The sequence below is a fragment of the Macrosteles quadrilineatus genome, unplaced genomic scaffold, assembly GCF_028750875.1.
Source record: "Macrosteles quadrilineatus isolate MER2022 unplaced genomic scaffold, UCM_ALF_1.0 Scaffold_2__2_contigs__length_208266976, whole genome shotgun sequence".
Classification (NCBI taxonomy): Eukaryota; Metazoa; Arthropoda; class Insecta; order Hemiptera; family Cicadellidae; genus Macrosteles; species Macrosteles quadrilineatus.
The window spans coordinates 129,751,645-129,773,490 of record NW_026542595.1 but is presented as its reverse complement, the minus strand read 5'-3'; the positions used below and the strand labels follow the sequence as shown (position 1 = coordinate 129,773,490).

The window sequence follows — 21,846 nt, the reverse complement described above, 5'->3', positions numbered from 1 at the left end:
AATCCTAAAATGCTATGGGAAGGGAGGAAAACAGGTCCGTGACGTAGGAAGTGATGAAGGAAGTAGTAAAGGTGAGTAGTCTGGAGTGTGGGAACTGTTTATGACGATTAGATTAAGGTATCTGCAATCGTAAAATGCCATGGGAAGGGAGGAAACAGGTCCGAGACGTAGGAAGTGGTGAAGGAAGTAGTAAAGGAAAGCAGAGTCGAGAGTTGGAACTGGAAACCGTTTGTAGCAGTTAGATTAATGTATCTGCGATACTGAAATGCTATGAGAAGGGAAGGAAACGTGTCCACGACGACATAGGAAATGGTGAAAGAAATAGTAAGGCCAGCAGTTTAGAGTGTGGGAACTGTCTGTGGCAATTATGTATCTGCAATTCTAAAATGGTATAGGGAAGGAGGGCAAACAGATCCACGGCGTAGGGAGTGGTGAAGGAAGTATTAAAGGCGAGCAGTGTGGAGTTTGGGAATGGATTAATCTATCTGCAATACTAAACTGCTTTCAGAGTAAACTAATGATTTTCCCCGAGCAAAGCTCGGTCCCCAGGTACATTACTGTTGGTTTTATCTAAGCTAGATTTCTCATCCTAATGGAACAGCTGAAGACAATTTTATTGTTAGTTCTGTACGGTTTATGTAGAGGTCGTGTTTTGTTTACAATTTGTTTCCCGTTAATACAGTAATTTAAAACCTCTTTTAACCAAATAATACGATCTAATCATAAACAATAAATTGTCCCCTAGTTATTTAACCAAACAGTAAAGCACAAATCAAGAAATTAACTCTAGAATAATAGAAACAAAATTTCGTCGACACTAGCGCCCAGTGTGGCGTACATGTACTGTACTAGACATGAAAAACGAGCTTCAAAATTTACAATGGGATGAGAAGTCTACTTGTGTTGGTTAGTCTATGCTACAAGCAAATGGTCAGGATGGCCAGTTTCACTACAAAGGTACAGTATGAACTATAGATAAATTTGTCATTCTTTAGAACTTAAATAATATCGGGCAAACAAACGGTGAATCTGTTAAAAGGGAACACGGGAACATATTGTAGGGTGTTAGCTGCTTTAGCCATTGACAAGACAATCTTTAAATAATGCTTCGCTCATTTACGCGTCTAAAGTGTAACGGCAGACCACCCTAGTATAATACGTCCATTTAATTGGCGTTCCTGCCCTTAGAGAGGGTTGATCGATATAACTGACATTTTTGGGGAAGTTTCAAACTAACCTTTTCATTCAAGTATGCGGTTGATATGTGTACGGCTTTCAGTTTCCTCAAAAGTTCAAATACATCCTAGCTTTATATAGATGAATATATATTGCCTTATAATCAATGACACGAGTGTATTCTAAATCCCTTTCTGAATTTCCTCTTTACTGCAAACAGATACCAGACTTTTTTTCGCTTTTTTATTTCATTTCATTCATGGTCCTGGAATGGAACATCAACAATAATTTGAATTTAAATCTGCTGACCGTTTGTCTTAATGTAATGTTTTAAACAGAAACAAGAAAGAAATTGTGTTCGTATGGGTATGATTATGATTCGTCCTCGTCCTGTGTTAGGGTTCTGTTACAGTAATTAAGTGTTTACGCGTTCAGTGGTCGCATTTATTACCTTAAATTTTTTTATTTGGTTTGAGTTAAAAGAATTTAGTGACAGAGTAATCCGTGTCGTATTATTTGTGCAGGAGGCCTAATGCTTAATTACGTCAAATGTTTACAATATACCACTTAAAATTTTAAGATCGCAAAGTACGCGTATTATTGAAATGATGAGCAGTTCGAAATCAAATGGGGCTACGATTCACTGGCCATCCATAGTTCTATCATGGGTAAGAATTATGACTAAGCCTAACTTAAGTTACATGCCTAGGCCTAGCCTACGTTTTATGTTATTTTTTTGAGATTAGCCTAGTTAAAAAAGGCTTGTTCAGACATCTTTGATGTTCCTTTTTAGAATTTGCCTAAGCTAACCCTCATGCCTAGTACTGTAAGCTTAGGCTACTGGAATGTTAAGCTTACCACCTAGCCTACTTTCGTACCTCAACTTAGACCTAGGCCTAGTAGGATTCGGACTATCCTACTTCTAATTGGCGTGAACCTGGCAATAACTCCAGAGCCATAAGTAGTGCGCGCGCCCGAAAAAATCTATTGCTAGCCGTTTTGCGGCAAAATACGTCCACGATCCATATTACTAATATTGCCAACAGATAGAGGACACTTTAACGGACACGACAGTATCAACATTATGTAGCCTACCTGGGGAGTAGAATAAGGGGGGTAAAACCAGCAAAAGTTGTGCGCGCCCGCTAAAATCTATTGCCGGCCGTTTTGCGGCAAAATACGTCCGCGATCCATATTACCGATAATGCCAACAGATAGAGGAAACTTTAATGGACACGACAGTATCAACATTATGTAGGTACCTGGGGAGTAGAATAAGGGGGGTAAAATCAGCAATAAGTTGTGCGCGCGCCCGATAAAATCTTTTGCTGGCCGTTTTGCAGCAAAATACGTCCGCAATCCATATTACTGATGATGCCAACAGATAGAGGACACTTTAATGGACACGACAGTATCAACATTATGTACCTGGGGAGTAGAATAAGGGGGGGGTAAAATCAGCAATAAGTTGTGCGCGCGCCTGATAAAATCTATTGCTGGCCGTTTTGCGTCATTTTTTAATTTATATAGTAAGCTACATGTGAAGAGGCTTGAATAAAATTGAAGAAGATGGTAAACATGTAATTAATAAATCATCAATATGAAGCAATTGATGCTATTGCTACACTAAGGTATGTTGTCATGTTCTTAGGGATCTATTAACATCAAAAGTAGGGGTTTGAAAGTAAGTAGGTTTACGCCGGTTTACGCTTTTAAATCAGTTTATATTTTCAAACTAAATCATAGAGTTGCTGTAGCCTATTTTAAAACACACGAGCACCACTTTAATAGCTAGCTCTATAGGTCACATTTGCACATAGGCATTATTGGTAATATGGGTCGCGGATGTATTTTGCCGCAAAACGGCCGGCAATAGATTTTATCGGGCGCGCGCACAACTAATTGCTGGTTTTACCCCCCTTATTCTATTCCCCAGGTACATAATGTTGATACTGTCGTGTTCGTTAACGTGTCCTCTATCTGTTGGCATTATTGGTAATATGGGTCGCGGACGTATTTTGCCGCAAAACGGCCAGCAATAGATTTTTTTGGGCGCGTGCCTTACTTATTGCCGAGTTATTGCCAGTTTCACACAAGTCTACTTCTATCACTCTAGTCTACTTCCCATTCATTCTGCACTTAGCCTTAAAAGAACCTAACATTTGATCCAACTGGCCATTTTTTAGTTCTATAAATCACCATAGAATAAGCTTAAGACTTATTTAAGGTTGTTAATCTGATATGATTAACAAGATTTTATCAATTTAAATTTATGTTGATTTTTAGGCCTAAGATTTTTAAGCAGGCTTAACTTGAAATTAAGTTAGTGGAATTGTTCATGTAGCCTCCACATGGACTACTTTAGCTTACAGTTTATGTAAAACACCCCTTTCAATACAGGTCTCTAAAGCCAGATTAGGCCTTGAGTCGTCATCTTGCTCTATGCTAGTTTGGATGAGGTCAAGGCCTAACTTAGTATGCTAAGCAATTGGCTAAACAAAGGCTTTTTAAGCATTGTCTCAGGTCTATGGTCTATAGGCTTGCTTTTGTTGACATTGGCTCTGTGTTGAAAATGGCCACGCTAACTTATATTAGGCTATGATTGAATCGGTTTGTAAAGAGTAGGTACCATACCAAAGTTACTTAGCCTAAGTTATTTAAGTTCTAGGAGTTTAACTTATTGTACTTAACTGAAGTGCGGCTCAAAAGTTTAGTGGGCTGAAGTGATATGTAGCCTACAGTAGTTTTTGTAAAGGTGACAACAGTTTAAATCAAATCAAATCATTTATTATCATGGACATTTAGGGTAGACATATCTGTTGGCACAAACAAGCGAATGAAAATATTGATTATTCAATTGTTTCATTAAGTTAACCTAACCTAACAGAACCGAATGATATATCGAATAATCGATGTATCGATCAATATTTTCATTACGTTGTTTGTGCCAACAGATACAGAAGTCCATCCGACATTTGAAACATGCATTGACATTGCAGGGTGTCCACATTCTGGAAAGTGATGGAAGTAGACAAAAAGTCATGGAAATCCCCAATGATGGGTGGATTTGAAGGGACCTTTCAATACTCTAGTCGGCTGTTTAACCCCGACTATTGTAGCATTTTTTCAGAATTTTTCGCAAATGTGTACGACAATTCAATATATTGCAGTTGAATTAGTTTATGACATTTGAGTTTCTATTAGTTCATTGTTGTACCTATTGTACTCCATTGTTATTTGTTCATACATATTTCAGTATTTTCTGTGAAATAACTTATCCAGGCAGTATTATGTTATATTATAATTTTCGAGTAAAGTTTGTGAGTCATGGAAATCAATGGTAAATGGTCATGGATAGTCATGGAAATTAATGACAAATTTTTTGTAACACCCTGCATTGTTAGTGGAGCAGAAAATAAAATTTCAATGTTCATCGTCTTTAATCAGAGGTAACTTGAGTAACCTATGAGTCTGTTGTACAAATTCCTTTCGACTACCTACAGGGTTAACAATCACAATAGACTGTAAACAAGTAACAAATGAATGATTAACAAAATTGAAGAAAACAAAAATAGACTATTTAGAAATAATTAACAGATTTAGATGTAAAGTTACAGACATATCCACAGGTTGTTCCAGGAACTCTTCAATAGTTAGTGAACTTTTCTCTTGCTTCAGCACGGCAGGCATAATTTTCTCAATTTCTTTTGGTATTGCAGGTGAATTTATTTGAAATAGAAACACTATCGAAGGTATCATCAATCAGGAATACAAGCTTTGTCGTGGAAACCATCAAAACCATGTAAGTTAGAAGTAACTTTGATTCTAAATAAAAGAAACCTTTATTTAGACTGCATGGTAGGCATACTTTAAGCCAGGGTATAGGCTGGGATGAAATTTGTTTTAGCAGTTAAATGCTACAAACTCTCAGACAACTACGTGGCATAAATTTTATTCTCTAAGTCAAACATTTTTTTTATTAAATTATCGGTATTAGGCGCCTACATGATTGAAAATTACATCTTCAATTTTATTTGTAGCAAATTTTGCTTTAGCCTGCAAAAACAGTGTAGGGTAGCCTAGCATTTTAAAGTTGTGTATTAGCAAAATGCTAAAAATGTTACTGCAGCTTTACCCATTGGAGCCGTCTTACGAAGGTTACTCGTACGGACGCTACAGGCCCGGCGGCCGACTTACGACTGCCGCTTGTGTCACCGCCATTTTTTAAATAATATAATTCACTTATTTTATGGTGTTTTATGGTACTTTTTGGAATGCAATTTTAAGACTTGTTTACTCCTGCGGTGGAAGGTTAATTCTAATTGTATCTATTTTATTAAAACTAATTACATTATTTTGTTTCAGATTTAAATCCTGTGGAACGGAAACAGTCTCCTTTAAATCTGTTGACGACTTGGCTGTGAAATATATTAAAGGTAGGCCCTAGTCATATTATTTTTTGACAAAAGTAAGGTGGTTCAAACATTACTCAAATCTGTTAAGCTATTAAAAGTTAATTCTTGAGGATAAAGATTATTACGGCGTCTGATAATTTATTGCGGTCAGACTGTTGCAATAGATTTTTGAAAAAACTAAATTTGTTGGTCAATAATATTTTTTAGTAACTTATGTAGACTTGTCTAATGCAATGCATAGCCTATTGTCAATTTGGCCAAGCTGAATTAGTTATTTGTCAACATCTTAAAAACCTAAAACTACAAAGGATCTTTATTAAAGGAGGTAGAAGCTGTCATTATCGTCTACCGTTATTGCCGACAAATCTTGAACATCTGTGGTCTTTTAGACAGCATTATCATCATATTGAAAGCCTGGCTCAACTCTGCCTAATTTATATAGGTTAAAATACTCAAAATTTCGGTCAAAATCCAAATTTTGGTTTTTCCGAATGGGGTAACGTACAGTCAATTGATTTGGATGGCTGGAATGTAGGCAGAGGCACAGTTTGTAACCCAGTCTACCCAAATTGTATTGATTATATTTTGGTTGTCCATTTAAAAAAAGGTAATCAAATGTATAAATTAATAGTAACTTATCAATCTGTTCTAGATTGTATTCATTAAAATGCAGCTCTGTTAAAAAGATAAACAATATTGTAACTGTAACCATAACTGTTTTATCCTAAAATACTAATAATTACTACTAACTGATTATATTGTGTTGTTCTTTTTCATTTTAGAGTTCTTCCCAGAGATAATAAAGGAGAAGAAATTCAATTTGAAAAATGAAGATGATGCCCTGATTTTAATCTCCCTGCTTATGTACTCAACATGTATCAAGTTAAAGATTGAAGAATTTGTTACAAAAACCTGTTCAATCAAGTTGGAAAATAATCATGAAGAGATACTTAAGCGATTTTTTGAGTTGATGCTCAAAATTGAAAATGGACTTTTCACAAGAAAAAACATAATGAATATCATTCAGCAATGCTTTGGTGAGATTTCAATGAATTATTTGTATCGATTTAGAGAATTTCCCATATAGGGAATAAGCTATTACCGTAGGTCTCATGGTGAGATCTGGACCCAAAACCGATTTACTTTTTTGTTTTGATGTCCCCAGAGGCCTAAAACACCATCCATTAAATAATATATGTATTTTATTAGGCTATATGTCCAATAGCATGAACTCAAGCAAAAATCACCAGATGTTGATGAAATTTGGGACAAACGTGTAAACCTTTAAGTACTTTTATTCGAACTACGTGAACCAGGATGATCAGACCATGGGAAGGGTTTTTTTTTTTGGGGGGGGGGGGGGGGGGGTTTATGGGGTGAAAATAGGTTTAGGGTATATCTAATTTTTGACCCTCAAAACATAATATTTCTCAATTTCTCTCTAAACGTTTTTAAAAAAGCTTGGAAAAGAAATAATTGAGTGTGCATTGTGATTTTTTGTAAAAAGTTACGGTATTTGTTATGGAGGAAATGTAAACAATTGTTAACTTAAAATTCCCATGTTATTGTAGTACTTAAGTATACTTCAGGAAATTTAAGCATTCATTGAAAATAAAACATTAATATCGGGAACAATTTGAAATGTACACGTTTTTGATTAAAAATTTGGAATATTTAATGTAAAGATTTTTTTCTTTTTAACTACCTTGACCAAAGGGAGAACAAACCATTAAAAATAATACATCAGTAGATATACATGAATAGATAATACATGAATATATATTTTTTAAATTCATTTTCGTGAGCGTTAGCGATCTGATGTGGCGTTAGTGACCTGATGCGGCGCTTGCAAAACAGACATTTTAAGGCTTTAATTATGGCACTCAGCGAAGTAAAGAAGTAGTATTTACTGCAAATGCAAGTCATTTTCAGACATTACAACTTTTAGTATAAATTATCTTGTTTTAGTAATATTACTGATGTTAGAAAAACTTTAGCAATCTGACCCATAGAAATATAACATTGTCATCACCAAAGTACTGGTAAGAAAGTATATTCATTTGAAACAAAGAAGGTTAAAACAATTGCACAGTCATTACATCTAAATCTACTGGATCTGTGATGAAACAAAGAATACCCCCGCCGCAGCAAACCTGCCGTCTAAGCGAATTTCCATTTGGCTGAATTGATTTTCAATCGATCTATTTAAATAACATTAGGTTTAACGAGTACCTAGGTTTGCTGCTACAAGGAAACTAATAAAGTGTGTGTTTTAAGTAAAATAATTATTGCTTAGTATAAAATGAATATATTTGCCAAGTTTGATCAAAAGATATCCATAAACAAGCAAACTACAAAATTTTACAATATTCTCCATAAGAATAACATGGAAATTTTAAATTTCCAATTTTTTTAGTTTTCTCCGTAACCAATAACCGTACAAAAACACTTTGATATACTGAATTGTTTGTTTTTTTAAGCTCTTTAAGAAGGTTTAGAGAAAAATTGGGAAATTTTGTTTTTTGAGGGTCAAAAGTGAGAAAACCCAATTTTTACCCCATAAAACCCCCCCATAAAACCCTGTTCCCATGGTCCGATCATGCTGGATCGCGAACTCATTCAAGTTTATCCCGCCTTACACCTTTAAACCAAATTTTATCAAAATCGGACAAAAATTACTCAAGTTATCGTGCGGATGGACACATATATATATATATATATATATATATATATATATATCTATATATAGATATATAAAAATTTGAACGAATGGTGTTTTTGGCCTCTGGGGACATCAAAATGAAAAAGTAAATCGGTCCCGGGCTTAGGTCTTACCATGAGACCTACGGTAATAGCTACTTCCCTATAGGGAAATTCGCTAATAATCAGGTATAACATCAGGTCAATAACGTCAGCGACCTGAGTTAAACGTTTATTAAGAGCAATAAAGTCAGGGACCTGAGCATTAGCGACCTGAGGAATTCGGCTGTCTTTGTCGATAGTGCCGTTGTAACAGCTAAAATGGCGGTAAACAATCTCTGTGACAACAGTGCACCTCAAAAACTATGATATCCATTTTTAAAATAATTTTTATTAACACAAATAATTAGTTTATAGACGTTAGCGACCCGACAGACAATAAACATAACAACAGCTCAATAGATATTATTTGGCGATTGAATGGAAAATGAAATCCGGACAAACACTGCATAGTCCACTCTATTCATCTGTCATGGCGACACGGATGGCTCTGGTGGGACTCTAGGAGCGCTAGCGGTGATTATGGCGGCAAATTTAAATTCCCATTAATACTTGGCGTTTTAACGGGGGAATTACATTTACATGCTAAAATTTTGTTTCAGAGTGATCATTTAATTGTAAAACACTTAATAGGGCTTAATAAAGACACAGAACAATGTTTGTACAGCATAAAATGTATTTATTTTTATTTTTTAAATTTCATAAACTGTTCCAAGTTCCTCTATGAAGTCTTGGGAACAGTTAGCGACTGACAAAAACGGCTTTTAAATATTTGTAATAATAATATTTTTTTAAATAATAATTGTGTTAAATATTAATATATGATAAATCATCTAATAAATTGTATTATTAATGTTATTTATACATGGAACAATTAAATAAAAATAAGTTTTGAATTTGTTATTTATTTACAGTTTTTTTTGCTCGGACAAAAATTATCTCTCAATTTGATATTCACCCGTATACATAACATTATTTTCTATCTTTGAATTACTATGGGCAGTTTGATGGGCCATCTTGAGTACTAGCATACCAAGGGGTTTTTCCTCTCTTTAATTTCTTATAGGCATACACAATTGGACAATACTAGATAATTTTAGTTGAAAGTTACAGATGGTTTTTTTATGAATATAATAATTTGTTTCAGAGCCTGAGGTTGTACCTGTTGGAAGAGCATCTCTCTCACCTTCACAAAAGAATTGTCTTAAAGAATTTCTTGGGGTACGGCAATTACTACTTTACTATTAAATTAAGTAGCCTATTTTAAGTTTTGACATTGTATAGCCTACTTTCTTATGACAATTTAACTCTCAGTGCATAGGAACGAGAATAACATATCTGCTGAGCTTTACATTAGCATTCTTAAGTTATTTTTAATCAGTACTTTCCAAAGCAATTCGATTTTGACCCAAGAACCAATAAGGTACCAACCTTTTTTACCTAACCCAAAGTATAAATGTCTAGCTCGCTCGTCTAGATCCCTAATAATATTATTAATAAAGAAATAAAATAATGTATTATTTAATCCCCTAGCCTTCTAGTACCATTCACTAATCAAATAGTAAAAGTTCATTTAGTTGAAGATCGAAATTTGGATATTTCTAAACCCCCTCATGCTTGAACCACCGAACAATCAGAATTCAGAACAGAGAGGCCTCTCGAGATTGAGCCGGTTTGGGCGACATACATTTTAAATATGGCCTTGTCTGATGTCTGAATTGAAATTAGGAGGTAAAAATCACAGAGTTTGTTGCATTATAAAATCCAAATAACCTCAGATAGGCTGAAACACTGTCTCCAGTATTCAAAAGTGGAGAGGATGGTTTCTAATTCAAAAGTGTCAAAACTTTCCCTTAAAACATTTAGATGTGTATTTCATTCAATTTTTGTTGTTTCAGTCACCATCTCTTCAAGAAAAATACAAAAAGAACAAAGAGGTAAATGATGTCAGACATCTTAATCAATTACTTCAAGAGGAAAACGCTGAATTGTTGTCAGAACGGGACCTTCTATCAACAAAGAATCAACAACTTGATTCATCTGTACAAAAGCTTCGTAGGTGGACTTAAATTTGTTATAGATTTTAAGAATGAACTTAAAAAGTGTTGGCTCTAATTAAAGAAGGTACCTCAAAGGGGTGTTGATGATTTTAGAGTGATTTATTTCTTATATTTTATTAGCTTATGAAAATGCCTTCATTCAAAGAAACCCATGTTGGAATAACAGATTCGACAGATTAAACACATAAAACCACTTTGTTGACATGTCTAGAGGGTTGCTTTGTATTTTTACCTGTCTTTACTCATGTGATATTAGATACACTATTCTTAGCAAAAATAAACTAATTGTTTATTGTTGTATGTGCCATATTTTACAGAAATTCAGCTGAGCGAAAAAACGCAAGAAATTATTTCCTTAAAGGAAGAGTTGAAGCTGCATGAAGACAGAGGCACCACTCAAAATGCACTCAATAAAATTGAAAAACAGTTTAAAGAAGAAATTGATCAACTTCAAAAAGAATTGAAAGAAATGCAATCAGAGCATGAGCATTTGCAGAACGAAAAAGAAAAATACATTTGGCTGGTTAGTCGTGTAGTACATACTTTTATTTGTTATTTACTATTCTCACTGTTTATTTTCTTTACTTTACTTACTTTATTTGGTACTTTCCTAAGAAAAACAATTATTTTTATTGCTAACAAACAATTTAAATATTAGAAAATAAAGGGTACTTTCCTGTTAAAGGGAACATTCATTAATTATCTATGATTTTTTCGATATATCGATATTTTTGTTTTCCGATCCATTACAAATTGACAACTGATCTTGTTTCTAGGCTAAAATAGACTAGGTATTATATGGATTAATGAAACTGTTCCAAGCTAACCTAACATAACCAACCAAACTTGTTGTGCTATTTAAAAATTCCTTTTGATAACAAAAAAGGCAAGTTAAACATGGATTTTTTAAATGTTACACAAGTTTGGTTAGTTATGTTAGGTTATTTATTTAGAACAGTTTCATTTTATTATTGTTTGTTGATACTGAACAATATTTATCGTAGTTGTCAGCTGGTATGTTTCAATTTGTTAATATCGATCGATATATCGAGAAAAAAATCATTGATAATAATGAATGTTCCCTTTAACAGGAAAGTACCCTTTATTTTCTAATATTTAAATTGTTTGTTAGCAATAAAAATAATTGTTTTTCTTAAATAATTTTAATACTAAGGGATTAACTATAATTGTTGTGAATTAATACTAAAACTATTGTTCAACAAAATAGGCTTATTAAAATTATTCACAACTTTCATCCACAAAATTAAGAATAAAAGTTATCTACACTTATGTAATATGTAACTCCTAAAATGTGTCAAATCATTTAAATCAATCCACCACTGAAAAAATAATCATAAAATGTTATTAATATAGTGAGTGGAAGAAAGCTAATGACTCTTTAACCTCAATCAACTTACTTTTCAAGATATTTTACATTTTAAAGTTTATTTTTATTTCAATTTGGATCATAACACTTAAGTTTGTATCCCAGTATTGTTTCTGTGTAACCTAAGGTGAAAATAAATTATTACCTAATTATTGACTAACTGGATACCATCCACACTGATATTTTCTCAAATGTGTCAGCAACTATGGTGCATTAAAGACAAATCATATGTCAATTTAGGTATGTTAATTTTTTAGAATAGTGACCTGAAACAAGCATTGAAGGAGAGAGAAGATGAACTTGTTGAAAACTTCAAACTAAATGATCAACTACAACTCAAGCTGGAAGATCTAGAATCAAAAAACAAAGCCCTTGAAACTTCAGTTAAAGTAAGATGAATTGTTATATATAGATTACTACGATATTTTAGGGGCAGTTTGGGAGCTTGTGTCCAGGTAGAACGTGCCCAGTGTTAGACGCGCCTCACTTTAGTACATGGATCAAAAACTAGGCTTGGGAGCTCGCGCCTAAGTTGTAATGGTCGTAGAGCAAGTATAATCATAGTACTGGCTACGATGGTATTCCTGTGGTTCTTTTTGAAAAAGCAAATTCAGTCCTAGCCTACTTAAACCAATAACCCATCTCACACACTGAATACACGGAACTGGAAATGTCCGGTTCTTAGATGCAGACTAGCGCTAATACCGAGCTCCCAAACCGCCTCTCAGTGTTTTGTGCCTGGTTATTGCAATTTCAGTTGTAAATTTCCCGTTATCTACTTTGAATGTTAAGTGACTAAACAAAATAAAACTTTATTTTTTTTTTTGACATTATACAAGTCATTTGTTTATTATTACTGTAGACCTACTTTTAAATTCTTATTTTAATATTTCATTTTATTTCGGCTACATATGTTACGGTTTACTTAAATCATTACATTTTGGGTAAAAAGAACTTTTAATACCTATGCCTGCATAAAGCCTTGTAAAAATTTAATTTTTTTTTTAATTAACTCATTAGGCCTATTTTAAAATTAAGTTTTATCATAAAATTAAGTCAGTGAAAGTATAATTTATGCACTGCCCAAACTATAATGCCTTCTAGAAACTTGAAATCAAGAATTGCATAGGTTAAATGAACAATGCAGTATGAAAGAAATTTTCAAATGTTCCATAAGGCTCCGCCTCACATTTCACCCAAGTTTAATTTGCTAATATTATGGACATTTGTAATAGTGTTTCTTAACTATTCCAGGATCTCAACCAAATTATAGAACAGCTTGAAGAAAAGTCCCCTCTAAAGGACCTGAATATTTCTGGTCCCAGGGTAGAAGAGAACCTTGGGCAGGTTCTATGTGATTTAGAGCTTAAAGAGAAAAAAGCAGAAATCGAACAACTTAAGAAAAAACTGGATTCGTTAGAACTTGAGTGCAGACAAAAGGTGAGCATTTTATCATTCAATCCTGATTCCTTGAATCACTATGAATAAAAGCCTTATTGAGTCTTTAATAATGCAACTTACTATAAAATTTAAGGTTATGTCAGCATATGTGTTGCAGCATAATGCATTGACTTCAATATTATGCCTTTAACGAGAAAGTTAATGGAAAATCCCCTTTCTGTAGATGTGTATACACATTACTCATGGTACCTATTGTTGGCACGGAAAGCTTAACAGTTTACAGTAGAACCCCTCATATCTGACCTCTGCATGACCGACGATTCACAATTTCACTGTGATTGCCAACAAAGTTCTTGATTTTGTCATCACTCTGGAAGGAGTGGAAGGTGTTCACAATTTCACCGCGACCGGGGGAGTCGTTCTCATATTTGCTGTGACCACAGAAGACATGATTTTCTGTGACCAAAGACAATGTTTTAACAGAGTTGGGTTTCTCATATGCGATAGTGAACAGAGATTTGTGAATGTTTACGCAAGCAAATTCAGTACCTTGTTTGAGGCGAAAGAAATCCTTGTAAATTCGTCCTAAAACCATATTCCAACAAAATGGCACTAAAATCAAGTTTTCCCAGTTAAATTTCACGATTCACTCACAAGTCCAGGGAGTTTCTTACTTTTCTTGTTAAAGGAATTTTTTTCTCCTCCTGATAGCTAACCTTTTGATTGTTCCGACTATAATGGTAGACAAGCTTATTTTGTGTTAGGTCTTTCATGGTCGGATATGAGGTGTTATACTGTATATCATAAAAAATCAGTGATCCAAATTTCCATGTACCATACTATAAGTAAAAAAAAAATTACAGCTAACTTTCAAAATATCTTATTATTTAGTCATTGTCCAAAAACTTAATAGGGCCTATATATTAATACATAAATTGGATGTTTCCTGAAATCTGGGGCACAGAAGGTATGCTAGACCTCTGTTCTGCATGTCCTGGATCAAATCCCGCCAATAACCAATTGTTTTGGCTTGGAGATAATGTGTTACTTATTATTATTAGTGGATTGGAGCCCACCTTAGTCAAAATGATGGTCGGTTTGTGAAGAAACCCATAAAGATCGCTCAGTAGAATCATTTCATTGGAGAACTCTTGTCTCTAAGAGTCCAAGCATACTTAATTGATAACTGAAATCCATAACAGTATGAAAATCATTGAAATGGTCTTATTTGTTTTGTAGGATTTTTATTTTTCCACTATTGAAAAGATTCTGATTGAAAATAATATTACAATGAAAAATCTTAGATGGGAAATAAAAGAACGGTCAGTTACTATTGCACTGATGGATAAGAGTTGTGCTGAGTTGAATGAAAAACTGATCCAAGCTAAAATAATACGTGATGGCCATGTTCAAATGTTAGAAGAAAGTTTTATCTTAGAAAAAGAGAAATGTAGAATATTGGTAATTTTGTTGAATAATTAAAATAAAATTGGCTTAACTTTAAAAATGCTTGAAGAAATGTTATACTTTTCTATTATAAAACAAAGTGCTAAGTTTTTTTTTCATAAGTCAACTCACTTAAACTAACATGTTTTTATGTAACATCTTTAAATTTTAGTTCACAGTAGTCAAAATTAAGATACAAATTACAAATTGTTGAAATCCATAATCAAATCCAGTAATGAAACATGAAAAACTAAAATAGTAAGTCAGATGTCCTATTAACAAAGCATATTGTATTGCACGGGTATACAAAGAAAATATAAACAAGTGGTCACTTGTTATAAAGCTTTCACGATAGTAGTAATATAATTCAGAAAATGTTTTTATAATTAATTGTAAAGGTAATACTGTAAAACTCCAACAATTCAAATCACGAACTAACAGAATCCTGAACACCTCGCACAGTCATGTAGGCATCAGCATCATTTCCCATAGTCACGAAAACATCATCATCGTCTTCTGTGTTTGCATACAAATTCTGAACATCTCCAACGATCGTGTGGATATCATTGTCTCCCACAGTCATGAAAACATCATCATCGTCTTCTGTGTTTGCATACAATTCTGAACATCTCCAACGATCGTGTGGATATCATTGTCTCCCACAGTCATGAAAACATCATCATCGTCTTCTGTGTTTGCATACAAATTCTGAACATCTGCAACGATCGTGTGGATATCATTGTCTCCCACAGTCATGAAAACATCATCATCGTCTTCTGTGTTTGCATACAAATTCTGAACATCTGCAACGATCGTGTGGATATCATTGTCTCCCACAGTCATGAAAACATCATCATCGTCTTCTGTGTTTGCATACAATTCTGAACATCTCCAACGATCGTGTGGATATCATTGTCTCCCACAGTCATGAAAACATCATCATTGTCTTCTGTGTTTGCATACAATTCTGAACATCTCCAACGATCGTGTGGATATCATTGTCTCCCACAGTCATGAAAACATCATCATCGTCTTCTGTGTTTGCATACAATTCTGAACATCTGCAACGATCGTGTGGATATCATTGTCTCCCACAGTCATGAAAACATCATCATCGTCTTCTGTGTTTGCATACAATTCTGAACATCTCCAACGATCGTGTGGATATCATTGTCTCCCACAGTCATGAAAACATCATCATTGTCTTCTGTGTTTGCATACAATTCTGAACATCTCCAACGATCGTGTGGATATCATTGTCTCCCACAGTCATGAAAACATAACTATCGTCGTCTGTGATTGCAGAAACTACTCTATATTTATTGTGGTCAAGTGGACCACAGTTATTATCACCTCCTGCCGTCACGTATTGTCTACCGTGATTGCGGCAAAATCCTATCTCCCCCGGTCGCGTTGACATCATCATCATCTCCCATTGGCACAGAAATATAATCATTGTCTTCCATGATCGCGGAAAATCCTTAACATCTCCTGTGGTTGTGTAAACTAAAGTAAATAACTTCTTAATCAGCATCGTACATGTTATTAAACTACCTGAAAGTACAAAAAAAATATGTTAAATAATAACACTTATTACAAGGGTTTTTTCAGTTTTTTGACATGTTTTCTGTACTTTCAGGTAAACTACGTAGCCATTCTACCCACCATTACTCTCATACTTCATGCATACTTCGTTTAAAACAAACTTTCCTGCTTCATCAATTCAATAAGTGATAATATTTTGCGATAAAATTAAAATTGTATTTAAAAGTTCTCTGCTTTTATTTATACGTTTCCTGATTTTAGGAAGAAGAGGTTTCTCAACACGTAGAAACTGAGAAAAAACTCCAAGATGAACTCCAATCCAAGTGTGAGACAATTGATATTCTGACTTGCACCCTAAATGAATTGAGGGACCAACTAAAAGTTTGTGAAAAAGAACTACAAGACCAAACAAATATTGCTAAAGATCTGAGAACCAAAAGTGAAACAACGGAACGAGATCTATTAGCAATCCAAGCTAAATATAACGAGCTGGAAGTACAGCTGGCCGACTCTTTGAAAATTGCAACCCAACTAAATTGTGAAATTGCTAACAAAGATGAAAAGATTGAGCAAATGAAGATGTCGATGGAAACTCTGACTGAGGAGAACAATGATTGTCAAATGAAAAATACTGAACAGGTAAGGATTTTTATTCAATTTACTGTTGTTGTGACTGGTCTAGTGGGTAAAGCAGGGGAGTTATGTTTTGACCAATGGCTCTAGTTATGTGAGAATGAAGTGACCCAAACGTTTGGAGCTCACTCTGAAATGTAAGTCCACCCACATATAATAATAAAGAGAAGTTGGTCTGGTAGAAGAGATGTTTATGTTTTAGAGTTCTCATTCCACAAAAAAAAAAACTTATATTCTTATCTCATGAGAGGGGTCAACTTGAAATTCAATTTTAAAACGTTTTTATTAGCTCGCTTTCTTGTCCGGTACAAATTTTGCAATCGATTTTATACTAAGTTCCCGATAAGCTAGAGACTTGAAACGTGAAACATAGCTCACAAATGGATGACAATGCAATATTATATAATTTAATTTTCATATTTCCCTTGGGCTACGCCCCAAGGGCTTGTTTATATTAACTCGCTTTCTTGCAAATTTTGATACTTCCCGATGAGCTAGAGACTTGAAACTTGCAATTTGCAATATAGCTCACAAATGGATGACAATGCAATATTATGTTATTTAATTTTCATATTTCCCTTGGGCTACATCCCATGGGCTTGTTTTTATTAGCTCGCTAGTCGCTTTCCTACAAATTTTGATATCAATCTTAAACAAAGTTCCCGATGAGCTAGAGACTTGAAATTTGAAACATAGCTCACAAATGGATGACAATGCAATATTATATCATTTAATTTTCACATTTCCCTTGGGATACGCCCCATGGGCTTCCACATTTTCCATGTTTACATTTTGAAAGAATTTAAACATATCAATTAATTTAAGTCAGCTGTAAATACTTAAATTTGACAGTTCGAAGAGCAGAGGTTAAGAGGTACAAGTTCTGCTCCGGATATATTCTAAAAATAAAAAACAAGCATTTTAAAGTCAAGATAAAACATCTGTTTAGAGATAATAATCAGGTTTTGGTTATATATTAACAGGCCATATAAAATATATTTAACATATTTAAACATTAAAGACTAAAAAGTTGAAAATAATTTATAAATAAAAGATTTTTTTTAAACAAAACGTTTTTAAACGCACTGAAAAGTAGAAAATTATTTTTAAATATGTTGAGTATAAATACTTGTAAGATTTAAAACAAAAAACGTTGGGTGCATGCAATTAATTGATAATAATAAATTAGTTCAATAGGTGAAGGTAATTGTAAATTATCAATTGCATGCACCCCACGTTTTTTGTTTTAAATCTTACAAGTATTTATACTCTCAACATATTTAACAATTATTTTCTACTTTTTTTTAGTGCGTTTAAAAACGTTTTGTTTTTAAAAAAAGCTTTTTATCTATAAATTATTTATTAATATAAAGTATTGTGTTAACAAGCCTTGGATGATTGGCTAAATTAAAAGGTTTTGTAGCGACTGCCATATCTACAAATTTATCCTCTTCTACAATTGGTTATACTAGTGGCTTGTAGGGGCAATAGCCCCTATATTATGGTAATTATTTTGTACAAATTATTAGTCTCATGGATTACCCTACCTTGAATTATCATTTAACATTTTTGTAAATTATGATATGTAGGTATAATAGTTATTACATACCTGCATAATGCATTTTGATGTCTGCTCTATTTAAAATAAAAATTCCAAAGGACATGCTGTGTAAACTTTCTAATCATAATTTACAACTATGGAACATTTTCCAATAAACAATCTTTAAGACTATTAATTAAATCTATATAGATTTCTTTAAATATAGACAAATTATCTTTGAAAAACACATAGAGATAATGTCATCACCGAAATTGTAAACTGCTAATTCTAAGACAAAATCTCTCTGAAACAATTTGTTTTTTTTAGTATCCATTTCGGTCGATTACTTGGTCTTTATATGGTTCTAGTACTATTTTAACATAATCTGGCCTCTTTACTTTTCTAAAAGCAACATATATAGTTAACCATGGGTAAACACTGGGTTTTTTTAAAATAAATGCCCACTTTTGTGAAGGTTCGTCCTTGCGCCAAAATTTTACCAAATCAAATCGTTCTTTGGTCCTACCCTGTGTAATGCAATCTCATTTAAAAGTGGTAATCTATACACAGGAATAAATTCATGTTCATCCGATGCTCATTTATTCTTCTTCCATTAATATTGTGCCAAATCTGGTGCCTGTTGTTTTCATTTCGAGGAACAATAACTCTGCGTGGTAGTCTTTCGACATTATACATTACTGTGCAAAAAACAATCCATTGTAAAGTATTAAGCTTAAAAGTATCAAATTGTTTACAGTTCAAAAGATTTGATCTAATTTTCACTTTGTGTTGTTTACTGCTTCACAAACAATTTTACAATAACAAAATAATAACATATGCACATTCAGGTGTAGTTATAACTTTTTTTCAATTTATATAATCACAGCTGTGTTTATCCTAAATAAAAATACATATAATTAGATTCCCATGCTATTTAAATGTAAATTATTTTATTCTGTTACACCCTTTTGGCGCATAATTAAGAAAAATGAATAGTTTTCCCTCAAAATTCACGTCAAGCCCTTTAAAATAAGACCCCTCCCATCCTTCTACGGCCATCCAGTCACTCACAATTTCTTTACAAAAATTTGACTTACGGAATTACATATATTGATGATGATTTAAAAAATCAAGACACTTACTGACATAGACATTATGAACCCCCCAAAAAACTGTAGCCTACATTTGTTAGATCAGCATCACAGTGTGAGTCTTGTATGGTCAGGCACCGGCGACTAAATGAGCCGTAAATCTACAGTAAATATTGCAAGAGAACAAAATACTTTATTAATATAAATCAATATCCAGTAACAGAACAATGAATTCTGAAATGAATTTTGTTGCTTTTATATTTTGCTATAAAAAATCTCACAGGAATTCTCTGTTTATTTTTTTTGATCCATGGCAATACCATTTACAATAAGAAACATAAACAGTTAATATAATCAATAGATAGTTGTTTTGTCTGGCTGTGCCAGAGCATAAAAAAAAACGTTTTGTGACAATAAAGATGACTTTGACTTTGACTTTATAACTTTTTTTCAATTTATATAATCACAGCTGTGTTTACACTAAATAAAAATACATAAAATTAGATTCCCATGCTATTTAAATGTAAATTATTTTATTCTGTTACACCCTTTTGGCGCATAATTTAAGAAAAATTCACGTCAAGACCTTTAAAATAAGACCCCTCCCATCCTTCTACGGCCATCCAGTCACTCACAATTTCTTTACAAAAATTTGACTTACGGAATTATATATATTGATGATGATTTAAAAAATCAAGACACTTACTGACATAGACATTATGAATCTCCCAAAAAACTGTAGCCTACATTTGTTAGATCAGCATCACAGTGTGAGTCTTGTATGGTCAGGCACCGGCGACTAAATGAGCCGTAAATCTACAGTAAATATTGCATGAGAACAAAATACTTTATTAATATAAATCAATATCCAGTAACAGAACAATGAATTCTGAAATGAATTTTGTTGCTTTTATATTTTGCTATAAGAAATCTCACAGGAATTCTCTGTTTATTTTTTTTTATCCATGGCAATACCATTTACAATAAGAAACATATACAGTTCATATAATCAATAGATAGTTGTATAAACTAAACACAACAAAACAAAATGTATGACTTCACTACTATATTAATATAGAATATTTTTTTTTTTTTTTGAGGCATAATATAAAACAGAAAAAATACCGACATAGGGTGATTTTACTACATTTCTAATTTCCTCCTCGTCAATCAATTATTGTGGTTTAGGTTTCCATTCTATCATGTAATTGTAGGTTGGCGCTTCAATTTAATTGATAAAGAACTGTGTTGAAAATTTGGTTTCAAAATAAATATAAAAAAAAACTTTTCCCTGTTTGTAACAATTGTTCATAGGTAATTGTTTGAGTTAGGCATAGGCCTAATGGTTTCCGAAATACATTAAACTGATCATTTTCATGATTTGGTATTTGAATCTCAGTACCAATGTCAATGAGTAACTTCATCTACCCACAAAATTCGGTGAACAATATATTTTTGTATATGCAGGGAAATTATTAATGTCTAAAAATTGTTAACTCTAGAGTTAGACTTGACTCTCTTATTATTTAAACAAATCATAATACATTCAGAACATTACAATTAAAAGATCAAAAATGGTTGACATAGAAATAGGTATAAACTTGTTAAATGAAGATAGATCATACAGTCTAACTTTTAGTTACAGCTTCGATGCCGTTTTGAAAATGTGTTTATTTTTTAGGCTGAACAAATAAGACAACTCGAGGAAAAACAAAAGATTCTCCAAGAACAACTTCATTCCAAGTGTTTAACGATTGAAAATACAACAGCTGCATTTAATGAACTAAGGAATCAACTGGACAGTTGTCAAGCAGAACTAAAAGTTCTAACTGATAAAGAAAAACAATTAAGGACCAAGAATGAAACCCTAGAACAAGATATATCTGCAAGCTTGGTTAAATACATGGAGCTAGAAGTTCAGTTCACAGACTCTTTGACAAATCTTGCTCATCTTAAGTCTGTTATTGCTGATAAAGAAAATGAGATTGAACATATGAAAATTACGATTGGAAGTTTAACAGAAGAGAACAATAATTACCAGTCAAAAAATGTGCAACAGGTAAAAAATAAAATGTTTACTTCTGTACATTTTTTATACTATAGTATTAACACTTTATTCTTTTTTCATTAACTTCTTCAAAAGTTTCTGATTCATACTATGTTGGGATTAGTACATTTCTTAAGTCGGTTGTCAGTTTACCGGTTCAAAGCAAAAAAGAGAATTAATGGTATGTTCAAGATTTTCCTATGATCGGGGAGACAATAGTGTCATCACGATCGCATAGTTGCAATCTCGGATTATAGTCTTGATGGCATTACGATAAATGCCATCACATTCCTCTGAAAGTATGGTCTAGCTCCACCAGGTAGTGAATGTGTTTTAAACACATGT

At 33.1% G+C, this 21,846-nt stretch overlaps 1 protein-coding gene across 2 annotated transcripts in view; it reads left to right on the top strand.

Annotated features, from left to right (window-relative positions):
* The first annotated feature begins 1,484 nt into the window (after nucleotides 1–1,484).
* LOC128985654 (flagellar attachment zone protein 1-like) overlaps nucleotides 1,485–21,846 on the top strand; it is a 53,357-nt gene continuing 32,995 nt past the window's right edge. For both annotated transcript variants that reach the window (XM_054405403.1, XM_054405401.1), the window contains exons 1-11: nucleotides 1,485–1,844; nucleotides 4,896–4,978; nucleotides 5,542–5,612; nucleotides 6,374–6,628; nucleotides 9,499–9,572; nucleotides 10,250–10,406; nucleotides 10,729–10,934; nucleotides 12,056–12,187; nucleotides 13,053–13,238; nucleotides 16,452–16,829; nucleotides 21,136–21,513. In XM_054405403.1, the coding sequence (XP_054261378.1) occupies nucleotides 1,782–1,844; nucleotides 4,896–4,978; nucleotides 5,542–5,612; nucleotides 6,374–6,628; nucleotides 9,499–9,572; nucleotides 10,250–10,406; nucleotides 10,729–10,934; nucleotides 12,056–12,187; nucleotides 13,053–13,238; nucleotides 16,452–16,829; nucleotides 21,136–21,513 (1,983 nt within the window). In that variant the 5' untranslated portion in view covers nucleotides 1,485–1,781. The remainder of the gene's footprint in view (nucleotides 1,845–4,895; nucleotides 4,979–5,541; nucleotides 5,613–6,373; nucleotides 6,629–9,498; nucleotides 9,573–10,249; nucleotides 10,407–10,728; nucleotides 10,935–12,055; nucleotides 12,188–13,052; nucleotides 13,239–16,451; nucleotides 16,830–21,135; nucleotides 21,514–21,846) is intronic.